At 35.1% G+C, this 21,096-nt stretch overlaps 1 protein-coding gene across 7 annotated transcripts in view; it reads left to right on the top strand.

Annotated features, from left to right (window-relative positions):
• Positions 1 to 4,275: 4,275 nt before the first annotated feature.
• LOC110458537 (differentially expressed in FDCP 6 homolog) overlaps positions 4,276 to 21,096 on the top strand; it is a 31,555-nt gene continuing 14,734 nt past the window's right edge. Inside the window, exons 1-3 of one of the 7 annotated variants that reach the window (XM_021510269.1) lie at positions 4,276 to 4,499; positions 19,282 to 19,446; positions 20,399 to 20,986. In XM_021510269.1, the coding sequence (XP_021365944.1) occupies positions 4,422 to 4,499; positions 19,282 to 19,446; positions 20,399 to 20,986 (831 nt within the window). In that variant the 5' untranslated portion in view covers positions 4,276 to 4,421. Of the gene's footprint in view, positions 4,500 to 12,925; positions 13,066 to 13,158; positions 13,469 to 13,488; positions 13,658 to 13,689; positions 13,926 to 14,913; positions 15,349 to 17,843; positions 17,973 to 19,281; positions 19,447 to 20,398; positions 20,987 to 21,096 lie in introns of those variants that run through there. The other 6 variants (XM_021510274.1, XM_021510270.1, XM_021510273.1 and 3 more) reach the window with 6 other exon arrangements.

Genomic DNA, 21,096 nt, shown 5'->3' with positions numbered 1-21,096 from the left:
ATTTCGTCGAACGAAGAGTTCTACTTCCGGTTATTTACAGAAGCTAATACAAAGAGGCCCCTTGAAGGGTAATTAAACACTAGTTCATTTTAACTTCAACGAAACAAGTTATAATTAAAGTAGTTACATATATATATAATATTTATGTACAATTTTATGAGTTACCTCGTATACATGTCGACAAAACTGCGACTCTTTCACTTGTGTGAGAAGATATTCATAATCCAGTTTGAATACTGAAATCTGACGCACTTATATTACCGCGCCACAATATAATTAGCCGTAAACTTACAATTAACTTCTATCATAAACAACCACATACAATTCAAAACTTAAAGCGACAAATATACGATTAAGATATTACAAAAGGAAGCATACATCACAAAACAAAACAAAACAATAATGTCATAATAGCCTAATAATTAAAAGACATATATTCCCAAAAGTCGGCACTTGTTGTTACTATAGGTATGGCGAAAGAAAAAGAAATATTATGAATACTAGACTAAGACATCAATGTATCTCTCTTAAAGATGATCTCTTCCGGGTTAATTTAGTTCAGAATTCTAATTGAGTAAATTGTGGGCACCATTGTGAAAATGCTTATCATTTCTTTTTTGAAATGCTCGTGCAGTAATGCTTCAAGCTTTTAATGGCTTAAGTATGCAAATTAGCTTAAATTTGTTACCTTTTTGCGATGAAAACCTGGCTTTGTATGTTAATTTTAATATATTCAAACATGTGCAGTCCTTCATAAAATCAAGCGGAAGATTTTGAACATAAACTATATGTATATATTTATTACAATTTACATGTAATTGACTTCTTTCAATTGTTGAATTTGAAGTTAATTGTCTGTCATCACTTGTATATATATGAAATATTTTGTTGATAGGAGATGGCCTCATAAGTTGCTATAACTTGTGCCTAATCCTTTATACCTATTTTGGACAATAAAATATGTTTAAAGTCAATAAAAGACAAAGTTATCTACAGCCCACACTTCACATATTCGCTCGGAAAACGGATACATTTTTTTTTTTACACTTTTCCTATTTGGGTGATGCATCGATACGATGATTAAGATACAATTTCCATAAAAATCCGAAGTTTTCCTATCGCTGAGCTGTTGACAAGGTGAATTGCATTTGTACCAGCTGATAGGTTCGCTTTCTTAGCAAATCCAATAGCCAATGAGGGATACAGTCCAAGTCCCCAGTCAGATTCAGATTAGGATTGTTTTATTCCTTGTGTAGGACAAATCGGAGAGTAGACATACAAATAGTACAGTATATTACAAATTTACAATGATACATGTATACAATACTAGTCAAATGAAATATGACGCATATTGTACAATGGCATACGTGATAACTCATTAATCGTGCAGTACTACAAAATGACATATATCATAAGAGACAGCATTTTACACTGAAATACACCAACATCGTAAGGTTCCGATACAGTGAAATCATAACAATAGTATTTTACAATGATAATAATACTATGATAAATTTCAATGACGTTATGGCAATGATGATGATTGAATAATTATATATGAAAGAGGATGATGAAGATGATAAAGATGAATGATGATGATGATATGTTGACGATGATATGTTGATGATGATATTATGATGACAATGAAATTGATTGTGATAATGCTAAATCCATGTCGGTGTGTGTATATGTGAGAATGCGTGAATATCCTATTTATGTATATGTAATGAAAAACTTGGAAAAATAAAACCATTACAAAAAAAAAAAATCAATGACGTACGTTACAGGTAATGATAACAGGATTTAATATAGTTACATACATTGTATCGCACAGATGTCACGAATAAATACAATCTAGTAGAACAGTAAAGAACAATAACATACACTGCCATAGTGTAATAAATACGATGTTACACTTGACGTTAGTGACTGTAATATTGCAATATAAAAAATACTCGTCGATGTTTCGACGTTGTTAATTATGATTAATTTACCATATATTTTATATCACATAGGAAAGGTAATGAACGGGCACAATCATTTTTTTTTTTTTTTTTACACAATACACATAATACAAATATCTTATCAAATCTGGTATACTGAAATGTACATTTACAGGAAAAATGGGATAAAATATTAACAGTGCTATTACGACGTTATAAACTTAAAAACAGGAATTTTCCTAATTTATTCAATTCCTTAATGTTTTGGGTAGTAAATAACTGAATCAACTTGAAAACACTTGGTCGTTTGTAATAAAAAGGCTTAGTAAACTCGCGCCTCAAGTCGTTATAAAAGTTACACTTTAATATAAAATGAAAGTCATCTTCAATATCATTAGAGTTACCTAAGTCAGATAGTCAGTGGTGATTGTCTAATTGTTTTATGAAGCTATCTGTTGAAGGAGGTTTGATTTTGTTTTGTTACGTTGATCTCAGCAGCAGACAGGTTATACAATGCCGCCCAGGTGAGGGATATACTATTTGTGTAGATGATGATAACGTATATAAAGATTACTAGATTGTGTCTTATTAATTAACATAGTGTGTGGTATCTTTGAAGTAGGATGGTATGTCCTCTACATGTGACCTCAGGTGTAATGTCAGCGACCTAAGATATCTGTGTATGATGAACGATTGATTTGATAACATGTTTACAAGGATTAACAGCCTGACTGTTAGATAAAAGGTAGACTTTCCTGTCAATGGGGAGTCGCATTTATTTAATGTTTAGTTTATATAGTTTAAATAGTTTTTAATATCTATGACGAATTACAATACATACAATTAAGCAGTACCTTGATTTATGCACCATACAAATATGTACACAACCCCATCCGTTCACTTACATACACACATCATAAGATACACATACACATGAAGTAAGATACACATACATATGACGTATACAGTGTATTAGGAATCCGCCCATGCACTTATACATCTGCACTGAAGCAGTAATACACATGACTATGCACCATACAACCAATGATAAAACAATTCCGAGTTGTATTTGTTCCTGAATACGCTTCTTTGTAATGTAAGTGGCTTATCATTTACAGTATAACAAAATACCCATGGACCTAAACGGTCACTTGAGTGTTAATACAATTGTTATTTGTTGCTGTGATGTGACAAAAACCAGATATTGCATACAATCCATATGTAGCTTCCCTGGCATAATGACGCACGGGAGTGACTAACATATATCATATACATGTATATACAGCGGGCAATTGTCAGAATAAACTGAAATAATGAAATCTTATGATATGATATAATAAAACTTAACCCCTTCCCAGAGAACAATAGGTTACCCAGGGGTACATATGTAGTGCTTTTTTTTTAATTTTGATGAAGAGGATTTAGTTGTAGAGTATCTGGGTATGAAGAAGAAGAACTTTTAACCAATCTGACCCTTTTTGGCTCCCACCCCTTAAAATCCTGGGCTAAGTCAGGGTCTTATTTTTTTATAATCAAACTGCAATCACATGATAATTCCAAACAACTTGGAATTCTTTCCATCTGAGATTCAAGCAAAATATACCCTAAAGTCTTATGTTCTAAAACTACATATTCCAGGGTTACAGAGAGCGAAAGTGAGCGTAACCCCTGGAGTATCGAGGATGAAGTGGTCTAGGTTATTGTAATATTTTTGTTTCTATTTTTCTTGTACATGAGCTGTTTATTACAAATGATAAAAATACGTTTTCAACTAATGTGCCAAATTATTTCTTTATATACGTATTGCACATGTGTTTTCAAGACCACTATAATAATTCTAAATGTATTATTTTCAGACCTACTTTTTCATACGTTTCATCATTACGTATCTTATTAATCTATAATGTTCACCACTTCATACAATATAATACAAGAACTAATTGTTTGTTTCCTAATTGATCTTCCCCCTTTCGCTTTTCCTGACATGTTCTAAAGTTAGATCGGTGTCGACCTTTATGGTAGAAAGACTCAATGGAGGATCGACCTCCTGAGTATATGTATAGACTTCCGTATTTGTGACGACCACTACCAGACCGTTGTCAGCCAGTTTTATTACATAAATTGTATTATGTTTACGGAACTGCTTTGTTTTATGTTCCGCTCTCATCAGGTTGTTTCTTTGATTATATGAATATATTAGAATTTGACAGAATCTTTGCCTGGATTGGGAGGGCGTGGTCCAGCTACTCTTTTTATCTGACAGGATTGATGCATGTACAGCCTGTCAATTTGAAAGGCATGCTATCTATACGATTTCCGGGAAGGACAAGAAATATTAATCTCCTAGAAACGTGCGAGAGAAGAGAACTTTTGATAACCCATACAGAAAACTGTGGCTATTGTTTCTCAAATTCATCCTGGTAATGAACATAATGTAATCGTCATACGGAAGTTGACTGGTTGCCCGCCACCCACCTTATGGCAACGAGGAAGGAGACGGACCATTCTTGTCGTTTAGCACGTCGCCCCGGTAGTCAGATGACGGAGGATATAGAGGTGAGTGTTTACTGTCATGTTATTGTGTACAAGTCTGTAAGTAACGCATCAGTATAATAATATCTGGTAAGATATATATACGTAACCCAGTACTATGGGCGCTGACAGCCCTGGGGTCGGGTCGGTTTTTTATCCGTGATTCATCATTTCATGATGACGTCTTTCAAGATGGCCGCCAAGATGAAAGTATTCATATAATAGAAGATATGAGAAATAAATGTTAATAATACTGCTTTTATTTGAATACAATTTGTCTTCCGAAATTCTTCTTTCCTTTTATATGATATGTTCATCATGTCTGTTACTTGTATCCCCATCTCCCACCGGGCTTGTTGATTTTATTCGTCGTCGATTTGTTGCAAATGTCTCTGAATATTTTAACGTTTCAATTGCTCCTTCCAAATTAAAATCGTACTTGGTTGGTGCTATTCTATACAGTGGTTTACACGTCAATCGATTGGCGAAACGTCCCGAGTCGAGTGACATATGAAACAGGAAACCAAATTGTAAAACAAATTGGATTTATCATCTGAGACGTGATTTGTGTACGTTGGGTTTTGGAGATGTGTGGTTGGCACAAAATGTACCGAATGAGAAATAGTTTTCATCGTTATGTATACAACGTATAAAGGATACCTTTATTCAGGAAACGAGAAACATATTTGAGACATCTTCAATACGTTTGTTGTATAAACACATTGTTGGCCGTTTTGATCTACAGCAGTATTTTACAAAACCGCAATTAAGAAAATATAAACGCATTCTTGCGAAATGAAGATTGCAAGCACATAATCTTTAATATAGAGACAGGTAGATATAATGCAGTGCCTCGAAACCAGAGACTGTGTACTTTATGTGATCTTGGAGATGTCGAGGATGAGTTTCATTTCGTTACTGTCTGGCAAAAATTTAAAACTTATTAGAAATTAAAGTAAGTACTTGATTCAAGCAACTGTTGAGAGAAGTCGTATATTATGAATATTTCAGCTATATCAAAGTCTTGCTATGATCGTCTTGTTACTGTTTATAATGGGATTGAGATTTATGTCTAATACTTAACAAAGAGTTATAATCTCATTTCATTATGCAATATATAGTAATCGTGCTACATGTACCTTTATGTTCAGGTTGTTTGATTGACTTTGAAGTTTTGTTATTTCCTAGAAATTTGGCTAGCTAACGGCTTATTTGTATAATTTCATAAACAATTAAAGAGCTCGTTAAAAGTTTTTCCCAACTTATAAATATTTCATGAATTTGTGATTGTTACACGTATCTATGGAATTGAATCTATTGCATATGTTCTCCGCCATTGTACAAAATATGTGTGGAGTATTGTTCAATATGTATATTTCTATATGCCTATATGCAATGTGCATCTGGTAAATAATTGAATTGAATGAAATATACAATTTCGTCACATCCGTGTACAGGTAAAGAAACCAAATCTCTCACTCTGTCATAGCTTGACAGAGGGACCAGTCGGTTTTGAAACGTTGCGACACATTTAATAAGTACATTGTTGGTGTCATCCTGGATATCCAGGGGTTACGCTCACTTTCGCTCTCTACATCTCTGGAATATGTCATAGCAAAATTGAAGGCTCGGTGTGCGCCACCTTGTTGATGAGACAAGTAGAGTAGTTTACATCAAAAGAATCTCGCGGTCACGTAACGGTAAAAGTTGACATGCTTTGAAGTCGGGCGTCTCTCCTTTGTTATCTTCAAAGGACAGGTATCAGCCTAGCGATTGGTCAGTTTTTTTACCTGAGACCAATCAAACAGCTATCTTCGTGCCTTCAATTTTGCTACGTCATATTCCTGGGGTGTAGAGAGCGAAAGTGAGCGTAACCCATGGATATCGAGGATGTGTTTGTGCATAAAGAAAAGCGTTGATGTTACACGTTTACGAACTGATGAATCTTAGTGAAAACCTATTTCATGACACAACTGATGATACAATGTTTCAAAAGAGTTGTGCGGCAGTAAGATTAACAGGGTTTGAAGTCGGATGTACTCCTTTGTTATCTGCAAAAAAGTACAGGTATCAGCCTAACGTCTGGCCAGTTTATAAACCTGAAACCAATCAAATATCTAATCGTGCGCCATCGATTTTGTCATGATATTTTCGAAGGGAGTAGAGAAATTGTGTGTACTGAGAGAGGAACCTTGGATTTCAAAGAATCGTAAATGCCGAATAAAACGTAATTCGAAAAACGATACTTAGCATATTAACTGTCAATCTGATGGTTTTGTATTTTGCAATAAAAAATTTGGTATTTATACGTGGGCGATTCATCACGACTTCATGACAAAGTACATGTGCGAAGTGAAGTGTAGGTATCGAATTCCCTGCTTAAGGGTCAAATACACATGTACCCTCATTTCCTGTAGCTGAACGACAATTTGTATAAGCATAGAGAACAATAACGTCATTCTCTTTTCACTAAATTGCACTAACACTAAATAGTATTAATACTAAATTGCCCTAATACTAAATAGTATTGTAATACAACGCATGCACTTAATTACGTCAATATATATCATGTATAGGTTGCAGAAAGATAATAAAAAACATTTTAAAACACCCACTAAATAGTACTAATACTAAATAGCACTAATACTAAATAGTACTAACACTAAATACATTCTAGTACTAATACTAAATAGCAATACTACTGAACAGCCCTGATACTAAATAGCACTAACACTAAATACAGTCTAGTACTAATACTAAACAGCACTGATACTAAATAGCACTGGTACAAAATAACACTAACACTAAATACAGTCTAGTACTAATACTAAATAGCGCTAACACTAAATAGCACTAACACTAAATACAGTCTAGTACTAATACTAAATAGTACTAATTCTAAATAGCACTGATACTAAATAGTACTTACACTAAATACATTCTAGTACTAATACTAAATAGCAATACTACTAAATAGCACTAATACTAAATAGTACTAATAATAAATACAGTCTAGTACTAATACTAAATATCACTGATACTAAATAGTACTTATACTAAATACAGTCTGGTACTAATACTAAATAGTACTAATTCTAAATAGCACTGATACTAAATAGCAATACTACTAAATAGCACTAATACTAAATAGTACTAACACTTAATAGAGTCTAGTACTAATACTAAATAGCGCTGATACTAAATAGCACTAATACTAAATACAGTCTAGTACTAATACTAAATAGCACTAATACTAAATAGTACTAATACTAAATAGCAATACTACTAAATAGCACTAATACTAAATAGTACTAACACTTAATAGAGTCTAGTACTAATACTAAATAGCGCTGATACTAAATAGCACTAATACTAAATACAGTCTAGTACTAATACTAAATAGCACTTATACTAAATAGCACTGATACTAAATAGTACTTACACTAAATACAGTCTAGTAATAATACTAAATAGCGCTGATACTAAATACAGTCTAGTACTAATACTAAATAGCGCTGATACTAAATAGCACTAATACTAAATACAGTCTAGTACTAATACTAAATAGCGCTAACACTAAATAGCACGAACACTAAATACAGTCTAGTTCTAATACTAAATAGCACGAACACTAAATAGCACTTATACTAAATACAGTCTAGTACTAATACTAAATAGTACTAATACTAAATAGCACTAACACTAAATACAGTCTAGTACTAATACTAAATAGCACTAATACTAAATACAGTCTAGTACTAATACTAAATAGCGCTAATACTAAATAGCACTAATACTAAATACAGTCTAGTACTAATACTAAATAGTACTAATACTAAATAGCACTAACACTAAATACAGTCTAGTACTAATACTAAATAGCACTAATACTAAATACAGTCTAGTACTAATACTAAATAGCACTAACACTAAATACAGTCTAGTACTAATACTAAATAGCACTGATACTAAATAGTACTTATACTAAATACAGTCTAGTACTAATACTAAATAGCACTGATACTAAATAGCAATACTACTAAATAGCACTAATACTAAATAGCACTAATACTAAGTAGTACTTACACTAAATACAGTCTAGTAATAATACTAAATAGCGCTGATACTAAATAGCACTGGTACAAAATAGCACTAATACTAAATACAGTCTAGTAATAATACTAAATAGCACTAATACTAAATAGTACTAATACTAAATAGCACTAATACTAAATACAGTCTAGTACTAATACTAAATAGCACTAATACTAAATAGCACTGATACTAAATAGTACTTACACTAAATACAGTCTAGTAATAATACTAAATAGCGCTGATACTAAATAGCACTGGTACAAAATAGCACTAATACTAAATACAGTCTAGTAATAATACTAAATAGCACTAATACTAAATAGTACTAATACTAAATAGCACTGATACTAAATACAGTCTAGTACTAATACTAAATAGCACTAATACTAAATAGCACCGATACTAAATAGTACTCACACTAAATACAGTCTAGTAATAATACTAAATAGCGCTGATACTAAATAGCACTGGTACAAAATAGCACTAATACTAAATACAGTCTAGTGATAATACTAAACAGCACTGATACTAATAGCACTAATACTAAATACAGTACTAATACTAAATAGCACTGATACTAAATAGCACTGATATCAAACATCAACACTACTAAATAGCACTAACACTAAATACAGTCTAGCACTAATACCAATACTACTAAATAGCACTAAATACAGTCTAGTATTGATACTAAATAGTACTAATACTAAATAGTACTGATACTAATTTCCACAGGAAGTTAACGGTAAAGACAGATATGTTATATACGACAGTTTCATTGAAGTACACAATACAATTATAACATTATAACGAAATCAGTACGCGACTTAAAGCATTATACATGAATTAAGGTTCTAAAGAACTTTGGAAAATAAATCGTTCAGCAGTTTGTGAGAAATGATATCACACAGGTAAAACTTTATTTAGGGGAAAAAAAATCACTATTGGCTTATTTTACAGACAGCAAAAATACTAGTCTTTTTAACAATTACATCTGGACAGTTTGTAACGATGCTATGGACAGCGCTCTGTAGAACAATGGCGTAAAATATTGTGTTCGATTTCACTATTCCCAACCCACTTTTCACAGCCAGCAACCAATGTGTTGTAAGCCAGTTGCACGCTCTCACCTCTTGGAACATTTACCGTTATTTCCGATTGTCTAAAATGGTAACTCATGATATTCAGAAGATCACCTGACATGGGCCTAATACTGGAAAATACACACATGGATGAATGTGACTCTGGTAGTGAAGTTTAGATAGATTAATTTGAACTATGATACTGAGATAGATGGGGATACATGGGGGATCTCCAGGGCTATGTTAAGGTGATCGATTAATTTAAACTATGATACTGAGATAGATGGGGATACATGGGGTATCTCCAGTTCTATGTTAAGGTGATCGATTAATTAGAACTATGATACTGAGATAGATGGGGAAACATGGGGGATCTCCAGGGCTATGTTAAGGTGATCGATTAATTTGAACTATGATACTGAGATAGATGGGGATGCATGGGGTATCGCCAGGTCTATGTTAATGTGATATAAATACATAGTTTCCTTATCCACCATACCAAATGACGTGTTTGAAAACAAATATTATAATTTCTGGTAATGCATCTGTTGGCACAGACAGACAGACAGACAGACAGACATTTTTGATTTCCTCTTTCATAAGAGATTATAAACCTTCAAACAAATTTCAACATTTACAACATTTAGAGAAAATTATGAGAAAATTTATAGAGCAGAGTTCATATTTTTCAAAAGCAGCTTGATGTTTTTGGCAACTGTTATCATTAGTTCTTCCCAATCGTCATCCTGTAAAGTCACTTTAGTTCGATCTGCAAGAAGAAAATTGGCCCGATCAGTCTATTCCGAGAGCGAAAAGGCAACATAGTAGCGCACATTGATGCAGTCGACAATTTTTCTCTAAAAAGACATCTCTACTTTCATATAGTGCTGGACATTCAATAATAAAAATAAGTTACAACATCATTACTTTTCTTTGCTCACAGTTTACAGACAACTTCATTATTCCCCCAAGTAATTGATAGCTTCCGTAGATAAACAAGGTCCCGTGTGAATTGTCCTAATTTTAAACGCAAAAGCAGCCATGGTTTAGGACCCTTTGTTGTATGAATACGAGAGTATATCTGAAGGGTATTTTTCGTTTTTAGTTTCTCTCTCCATTTGTACAAGTACCAGTGGGACATGAATTGTTCAATAAATCTTTTCCGTGCATGCTTCGGTATTTGCACTGGACTAATAATAAAATCCCGGAAAAGACCTTCTAGCTTGAACCTCATGATAATTGTACCTAAATCAGGGAAGAATCCTCGCTGGTTTGTTGATGGATACCCATATAGAAAACTGCTCATTCTTACAATGAACAGGAGCTGCCACTTAAATGCCATGGCCCCATAACACAGTTTATTCCAGAACATCAACTTCTTACTTTCAACTTCTCTTGAAATATCGTCAACTCTCAGACACTGAGTTGTAACGGCTGTTGGCGATCTCTTTGATAAACCAAGACCTCGTCGACAGGCATATCGTTGAGTTCGTTCAGATAAGCCAGCGGATGTCTGACTGTAGTCGTTCCATAACTCACACCGTGTGTTATACTAGGTATAATTACCCGCTTGATGAAATCAACACTAGTGAGCGGGCTGAGACCGTCTGGATGTAAACCGATACTCAGTAACGAGTTCAATAAGTTCCTGCCTTTCAAGCATGAGTTAGTAATCCGTGTGTTAGATTGTAGATTTCCAGTAAAGTATATCCCCGTGGATTTATTGCAAGTTGTCCTTGGTAAATTGTTGTCTCCAAAGCATTGTACTAGACAGTTACTAGCAATCGCTCTACTATGACTGATTGTGAATTCCATTACCGAGATTTTTGAATGTTATAATTAAGTTATGATTAAATATCTTTTATATATAAAGAGTAAAATATTATCTGTCGAAATTTTAACTTCTGAACACTGTTTACTCTCATTCATCTGCTTAAATCATAACTGTATTCTTCTTATAAGTCTTGTGTTGCATCTTTTCCCATCGTTAGTTTTCTGAAATAATGTAGTCATAAAAGTTGCTTGAATTCATAAACATCATATACCAGTGTTTTAAAGATGAGTCTGATCCATCAAGATTAAAGAATAAACATCTTATAATTTGTACACAATGTTGTCACTTAGTACTAACCATTTGCAATATGCACTATATTAGATAAATCGTTCCTTACCTGAAGCAGAAAAAAAAGGGGATGAAGTTCGAATCTAATTGTGTTTTGATAATGAGCTCAGCTGTTTTTTCCTCCACAACATAATTTTAGGCTAGTTAAGTGTAAGTTGTGGTTTAATTTCATAAAATCCTATCAAAATGAACTATAATAATAATCGCGGTGTGGAAATGTTCGTGTTGTGACCATTTCAACAGAACGCCGTGTGGGAATATTTGCGTTATGACCCTTTCTACTGATCGCGGTGTGGAAATGTTCGCGGTATGACCCTTTCTACTGATCGCGGTATGGAAATGTTCGTGTTGTGACCCTTTCAGCTGATCGCCGTGTGGGAATATTCGCGTTATGACCTTTTCAGCTGATCGCGGTGTGGAAATGGTCGCGTTATGACCCTTTCAACTGATCGCGGTATGGAATGTTCGCGGTATGACCCTTTCTACTGATCGCGGTATGGAAATGTTCGTGTTATGACCCTTTTAGCTGATCGCCGTGTGGGAATATTCGCGGTATGACCCTTTCAACTGATCGCCGTATGGGAATATTCGCGGTATGACCCTTTCAACTGATCGCGGTGTGGAAATGTTCGCGGTATGACCCTTTCTACTGATCGCGGTATGGAAATGGTCGCGTTATGACCCTTTCAACTGATCGCGGTGTGGAAATGTTCGCGTTGTGACCCTTTCAACTGATCGCGGTGGGGAAATACTCGTGGTATGACCTTTAAATATATCAACACAGCAAAACAATTCTAAGTAACATTTTTATACTTTTTTCAGAAGCACTGGGGCTTATAATGCACTACCTGTTGATTTCACATAAGTCAAGTACTTAGTGAATTACCTTTCTTTTAATCCAGACACATATATACACGTTGTTCGGAATAAGTTGTTCTGTTCTCAAGGAGAGGTTATTTGTCACGTATACATTTTCCTCGTATTTGTCAAGTACTATGATATCATTCTGCAGAGTAGAATGAGTGACTGCTAGCCCCTTCTGAGGTTTAGTAATTATAAATAGGTATGTGGATAGCAGGGTTCTATGCGTGGTACTAAGATGGACAGGAAGTAAACCTCTATTTATAGCTGCCTGATCACTTGTCTACACCACCATAATCGTGGTTCTTAGCTGTTTTATAGGTAAATAATTCAGTCATCATGTCCGTCTCGGGAATAGCCTGCATACGACAGGGGCATTTCTAAAAGACATGTATGAGAGGAAGTATTTAGTGAGACCTCACGTTTACAGGTAAGCGAGACTAAATTAGGTCGTTTAAATATGTATATATACGTACGATAGCTACACATTCAATACCTTTGTAGATGTAACCCATTATTGTTGGACAGGTGTGTCGTAAGGTGTTATACTATCGTGTTTGTTGATGTGTACAGGTACAGGTGTGCGTGTAGACAGGACGGTTACTATTGTACACAATACCTGTAGGTACCATGGTCTCTCTGACAATAACTCTCCATTGAAATTTATTTTATATCAAAATGTGTATAACAGGACAACATTAGTTTTGGATTTGAATTTCAGCCGGATGTAGCAATACATTGAAACATAAGAGCAAATCTAGAGTAGCCAAAACAATCTAACAAATGACACCACAAGGCGGAACATGTCTGTGTTATACCGAGGATGGAGCACTGTAAGTGTTTAACAAGTGTGCGCTGCGACAGCCAGTCTATGCACACGTTTTCACCACTTCAATGTGAACTTTGACATTGACTTTAAGCTTTATTACATGATTGTATTGTCAGGAAACGTACAGGTGTTTTCACACAGGTGTGTTTGATCCAACGTAATCAGTTTCACTGGGATATTTTTCACTACAAAGGTAGGTGTGTGTCACTGTATAGGTGTACTATTTACACTTGTGTGATGGTGAACTGTAAGTATGTGACGGCTGGTGACAGTTGCCTGTAGGAAATGACAAACGCATGGGATGAGCCCTAAATGAAAAGACGCACGGTAGTATCCGCATGCTTTTAAACGACCCTTAACGGTACAGTCAATACACCGTACTGTAATTCACATGTTTACCCAGCACAAGGAAGTTTAAAACATACTGGATTATAAAAGGTTTACCTGGGCACGTCAACAAGGTAAGTTTCGATTGCCTACGGCAGGTGTATATCATTTAAACACTGGTATAGTCTGGATTTTCAGTTCGACCAGTTTGTTCAGCTCTGGTGATATCAGAATACCAGCAAAGGCACGCCCTCAGGAAATATCCTATGAAGACGATTTAACAGTTGTTGTTTTTCTGTTTCTTAAAGTAAATCATGTTTGGTGACAATGATTTCCTCATCAATGCCAAAACCAGGGTTAAGAGGGACCTGGGGTTTCCGGTGTTCACTTTGAACCCAATATAGTGATCGAGAAACAACGTATGTTGAAGTTAAATCTGCAAAATAAACTTATTAAGATTGCATTGAAGGTATATATATTGAGTTAAAATGAAAATTGTTCGTAATGATTGTAGCACCCAACCCCAGATCCGATAGTTACTTTAGCCACCTATTTGCATGTGCACTATATTATGTTACCTAAATCTCTTATTTTGGATTGAACAATTAACACTTTACGCTTTGACCTGTGGGCTACTCTACGTTAGGTTAGGTTAACATATTGATATCACATAACCTCATGCACATTTATCATGACATTAATGAGGGTATGGTGGACGGTCTATCTTATGCACAACGTCACAATACAGCTTTATATGATAGAGAACTTGTTTCCAATTGGATCTAACGAACACAAAATTCTGAACTATTTCTTAACTGATTTATCAGATAGGTTACAGTGAGATGGTATAAATGATTAAGATACGGAATACATCACTATTCAAACGTGACACTACTGTATGTGGACTTGTGTCTGTCACGAGAACCTGTGCTACAGACGTCTGATGGCTTCACTCGGTGTTAAAATGTTTAAAATTCAGATGTGATGGCCTCACTCACTGACAAGCGAACTTTGTACCTTTTAGTTTATATGTAAAAAATACATTCATCACGATCCTATGGTAATGTTATAAACCACGATTTTCGACAATAGGGGCTTAATCTCAAGCCAGTGTGTGTAAACGATGTAGAGTAAACAGCTGTGTGATATTTGTATATCGGACAATGACATCACACTTACACGTTAATCTATCCGGCATTACTTTTGTATTGTGTATATCAGAACGCGACTTACTATTATAAAGCGTCACCGGAGTCTCTACGCATATGAAGATAATATTCAATTATTTCAATTTCGTTTTTTTCTTTCGTAATTACGTACATGTAAGTAGTCTGAAGTTAGATACTAAGAAAAAGTCAAATGAGCAATGAGATGTAGATGAATATTTCCGAGACAATCTGGTATCCTCCATTTATAAAAGAAACGAGCAAACCTACAATTCTCAGTCCTACCGACTGTTTCATGAATGAAGTAAAATGATGAGGTTTCTGCATTAGATAGACTGGCCTGGTAATTCTTCTCTCGTGTCTATCTTACCTTGGTGGTTAAGAGAATGTGGTAAGTACACATTTTAAGTCGTCCTCTTTGGCATGCATGTATGCTTAAAATAATTAACATTTTTATTTTTATCACACTGATGAAGAAGGAAAGTTTCAAAACATTTTACACTGTTATTGTTCCTTTATATTCATTAGTTAAGCTTATATTTATATATTCTGAATGTTCTTAGATTTTAATCAGTTCATATCAGACATGTTTCTACTTTCACTTTTTGTTTGAATTTATTTTATATGAACAATTTATTGTTATCGGCAAATGTGTTTGGATCACTAGCTGTTCATGACGGGGAAGCTTTTTGTCATATAATTAAACTTAATCAGCAGTGAAGGACTTATTTGTAACAATACAATATTGAAACGAGGGTGTTTATCTAGATCTATATGGTAGCTACAAAGAGGTACATATAATATTGAATTAGACGCTTATCTCAAGTACGTAAACCTTGCACTGACATCGTACAATTCTTAACTCGATCAACACACATGTTCTAGTCTAACCCTCTCCGCACGTACACCAAAGCATTCACTCATGTACCATACACGGGGCTCACATTCACACGCACTGGACAGTATAGCAACACTTATTGTTGATTTCTCTTAAGTTTTAATCAGCTTTTCATTATGCTGTTTCCTTACTTGTAATTCCCGTACACGCCGTATAATCACGTCCTGTGGCACCTTGTGGTGTTGATACCTTATTTGGAGTGTAAGACACACTGGATTTTGACAATAATGACACATTCCAATTTTATTTTTGTAATGTATTTATTTGTTCAACCCCCGGAACTACTATATGGTGCTGTAAGGCCTGAAACAGGTTTACACCCAGGCAATGAACCATGTCGTAAAATATACTTACTACCAAGGTAAACAACAACGTGACTGGCTTTTGTCTTGTAAATACTGTCTTAAATGTACCAGTTCAGTAAGCGTTTTTATATGAAAACCTTGTGTAATAAATACTACCCGATACGTACCTGTGTAGTAAAAATCATCCAATACTTTCCTGTATATCAAGGACTAGCATGTACATACCTGTGTAGTAAAAACCATCATATACTTACCTGTATATTAAGGACTATCATGTACGTACCTGTGTAGTAAAACCATCCTTTACTTACCTGTATATTAGGGGCTATCATGTACGTACCTGTGTAGTAAAAAGCACCCTATTCCTACCTGTATATTAGGGACTATCATATACATACCTGTGTAGTATAAAATATCATATACTTACCTGTATATTAGGGGCTATCATGTACGTACCTGTGTAGTAAAAAGCACCCTATTCCTACCTGTATATTCGGGACTATCATATACATACCTGTGTAGTATAAAATATCATATACATACCTGTGTAGTATAAAATATCATATACTTACCTGTATAATAAGGACTTTCCTGTAGGTACCTGTGTAGTAAAAAGCACCCTATTCCTACCTGTATATTAAGGACTATCATGTACGTACCTTTGAAGTAAAACTATCCTATACTTACCTGTATATCAAGGACTAACCTGAACGTACCTGTGTAGTAAAAAGCACCCTATTCCTACCTGTATATTAGAGACTATCATATACATACCTGTGGAGTATAAAATATCATATACTTACTGTATAATAAGGACTTTCCTGTAGGTACCTGTGTAGTTAAAACCATCATATACTTACCTGTATATTAAGAACTATCATGTACGTTCCTGTATTGTAAAACCATCCTATACTTACCTGTATATTAGGGGCTATCAGGTACGTACCTGTGTAGTAAAACTATCCTATACTTACCTGTATATCAAGGGCAATCATGTACGTACCTGTGTTGTAAAACCATCCTTCACTTACCTGTATATTAGGGGCTATCAGGTACGTACCTGTGTGGTATAACCATCATATACTTACCTGTATACTAGGGGCTTGATTGTACCTGTGTAGTAAAACTATCCTACACTTACCTGTGTATTAAGGACTATCATGTATACATACATGTGTATCAAAATCTATCATATGCCTTTATGTAGGTAAATGTATATAGTATCCTGTTCGGAAATAAGACTTGTTATTCACGTACGTTTGTAGCGAACACTTCCTGTTCGTTTCAAGTGTAAGCTATGACGTACAACGGACAACCTCGTCATTACAATGATTATGATAACAATTCATTTAACCTTTGAAAATCTTCCGTGTATTTACGCAGGTATCTATTTATTGTTTGGTTAGTGCAGACTTCATGTATTGCCTCAATTAACTGTATTGTTACTCGTCATGATAATGGAAATGATATATAACAGTGAATTACGATAACAAATCATGTTGTTGAACAACGAAGGAGGAAGGATGTCACTAATTGCCTAGTGACAACTATGTGATCAGTGAATGCAGTAGTTCATTAAGTGATATACCGGTAGTATAGCACCCTGTCAAACAGGCGATAACGTGCTCCTATATACCGGTAGTATAGCATACTAGTGATTGCACAGAAGAGTTCAGTCCACGAACTAATGTGGGGCCATCGCTGCAGACTATCTGGATACAGGTGCATTGTTACCTCTTCTGAAGGTCTAGACACAGGGTTATTAATGTGAGACATTGATACAGATAATCGGTGATGGATACCTGGATAAAGGTAAACACTTGAATTGAGATTAAATTATTGTTATATTTTTTAAAGTTAAAAACAAATAAAAATGTCCTTATAGACTCACAAATGTTCAATGACAGATATAATACAGAGACATTCTCATAGTCATGTATTTATGAAATGTATGACCATTTTACACAACGTGTCATTAGTATATTGATGTTAGATATAATCTGCTTTGTGGACACACATTTAAGTAGGAACTCAATCATCTGCATATCATTTATTTTATGTTCCCACCGGGATGTGCATTTGGTCAGATAGCGTGATATGGATGTCATTGATATATAGACAATGTGGATTAGTTGGGATGATTCTCAGGCGTGACTCTGTATAGTTAATAGGGACAAAATATTTACCGTTCATGAACATAACAAAGTATCGTTAACCTTCATCTGTATTGTGTAGTAGTAACTTGAATTCTTCATTTGTTGATTTAAAACGCAAAATTAGATTATATGTATATAGTGTGTGCGCGCTGTTATCGGAAGCTCATGTTGCATAAAAAGTTCTTACCTGCGGCCAAAATAAACATGACATTAGATAACATCGTACACACTTATACAATTTTGTATTTTAAATCAATGGAACGTTCACATTGATTTTGGCTGCATTTAACTTCTTGTGTTATTCTACTTAGAAGGTTACTTCCTGATGTTCTCAAAATTGTTTGGTCTGTTTTGTGTTTTTTACGTCCCATTGACAGCTATGGTCATTTCAGGACGTGCCAGGTTTTGGTGGTGGAGGGAACGTGGAGTTCCCGGAGAGAAACCACCGACCTACGGCCAGTACCTGGCACTGCTCCACGTAGATCTAACCCGCGATGGTATGGAGGGTTAGTGGTAGCAGAATGTCAGACACCGAGACCATTGCCAAACAAACCTGTGCTAGGGTACCTTCAGAATCGATTCCGTTCTAGCATTGCGGATCGTTTTATCGATAGATAGGCAATGGCACTGGACTAGTTACAGTTTCATTATGTAAAAGTTGTAAAATGGCATTATTGTAATTCTAGTAAATATTGACAGATATCGAAACACTATGTTCTGTATATAAATACAGTTTTGAAGCAACATTCACCAAACACGACCACAAAAATATCACTGGGACATCAATAACATGTGCAAACTGAGCACAGGTTTGTAAACAAAGGCGTTTCTGAAAGAACACCGTACCATAACGTCACAAGTTACCGCCTCTACCGCCTTTAGGTGGACGTGAACTGACATTAGTCATATACTGAGAGCTGTAGGATATATGCAGTATTTCAATAAATTTGTCTTTTTGTCCACAGCAAATCATGCCCGTGCTAGGCCGGCCGTCCAAGCGGTCCAGTGGCGGGAAACACCCGCGGCAGACGATGGAACGACTAAGGGAGGATACACGTAAAAGCGTGTGGTATGTCTTTGATACGCTCTCCAATATCTCCACTGGCAAGGTCATGAAGTCCCAACTCAAGGTCAGTCACGATTAACTGTAGTCGGTAATAGTTTTTATTGTCGCTTTCTCGTTATTTTTGCCACATTATGATTAACATGTATTGACCCATTGCTGTTGTATCACTAATGCATATTATTATGTCTGTATGCATTAGTACATTGACATGCCATTGATATAATGTCAATTTTAAATTATCAATATTTTAATTTTACATTGTTATTTTGTCATTAATACATGTATACTGTTGCTGGATCATGAACATATTTGTTGTATCATTTATATTGTTTTTTTATCAATACTATATTGTCGCAGTTACACAAATATATATGGTCGTTATAGTATTGTTATTGCTCTGTTCGTGATATATGGTTTGTATGCGGTTTTATATCATCGCTATATTGTCGTTGTCAAAATGTATACACTCTATCCGGTGTATTATCCTGTATGTAGTCACTCTGTACCGCGTAATTCCGGTTCCGGTTTGTATACAGCGCATGTTCTGTAGAAAGTCTTACACCCGCCGTTTAAGAGTCCTAGTAGTGGTGTGTTTGGTTTGATAACATATAATACAACACATTACAGGAATTACCTACTCACGATGATGTTGTGGTGTAGTTCATGTTATCATATATACATATACATATTAGTGTTGTCATGTATAGTTGGACAATTCAATCAAACATTCATTGATACGCAAATTGAAAGTAGACAGGCTTCAACGTAACAGACATCTTTGTCAAATAAACACTAGTCGTGATCTATGGCGCAGCGCTGTATCGGTTTGTCTGTCACGTCACGTGTTCTCTTTATGTAACAAATTAGATTATTAGTAAAGTGATATTGCGATGGTTTTACTCAAATGTTTTTTTAGTTTCCTAACTGTTGATTGTAAAATTCTACCTTCTTTACATAGCGTATGGTACTCGGCATCGATAAGTTGGTGTAATTACTTTTTGTAATCCCGATTGCAGGTGTTGACGTCGACAATTGGCCTGGTACTGTCTATGGACAAAGCGGAGGAGATCCTCAGTAAGGAGAACAGCACGAATGACTTGTCTTACCTAGAATTCATTAAAATTCTGGAGGAGGAATTATTCAGCAAGGTTGACAATGCCACATTAGAGAAACTGAATTTGACAGACAATGACCTTGAGGAAGTACACAGGAACTGCTGGGTCTTATACTTCAAAGTTAAAAAAGAACCCAAAGGTTCTATGGAGAATCTTAAGGCTCTCCCTGAGGAAGCCTGCTATAAATTGTGGAGGGTGTACAACTTCCTCTCGGAGGAGGACGAGAGCGGAATGCCTCTTCTTCCTGTGAAGATTCACGTCGATGAGGCAAAACACGTAATAGAAACTTTCGTAGGAAGTACAGGTCAAGTGACGTTATTAGCAAAAATTGACGACGCGATCCATTCATATTCATTGCAAGACGGAATGTCGTTCCAGACATTTGAGACTATGATTGTAAATCGTTTCACTTCTGATCTGACAGATCTTGCCATCAAACAAGCAACCAAAGAGCTTTTCCAACAGTATATCAGTGACACCATCATAAAGGTAAGTCTGAATGGACCTCCACTGCTAACAGGTTCATTTCTAAAGTAAAGGTTTCCATTTGATTGATTGATTATAAAGTGTCTTTTTGCATAGAAATAAATGATAAGACC

This window comes from Mizuhopecten yessoensis, unplaced genomic scaffold (genome assembly GCF_002113885.1).
Source record: "Mizuhopecten yessoensis strain PY_sf001 unplaced genomic scaffold, ASM211388v2 scaffold9651, whole genome shotgun sequence".
Classification (NCBI taxonomy): domain Eukaryota; kingdom Metazoa; phylum Mollusca; class Bivalvia; order Pectinida; family Pectinidae; genus Mizuhopecten; species Mizuhopecten yessoensis.
Note: the sequence above shows the minus strand (reverse complement) of the source record. Positions and strands in the feature narration are given on the sequence as shown.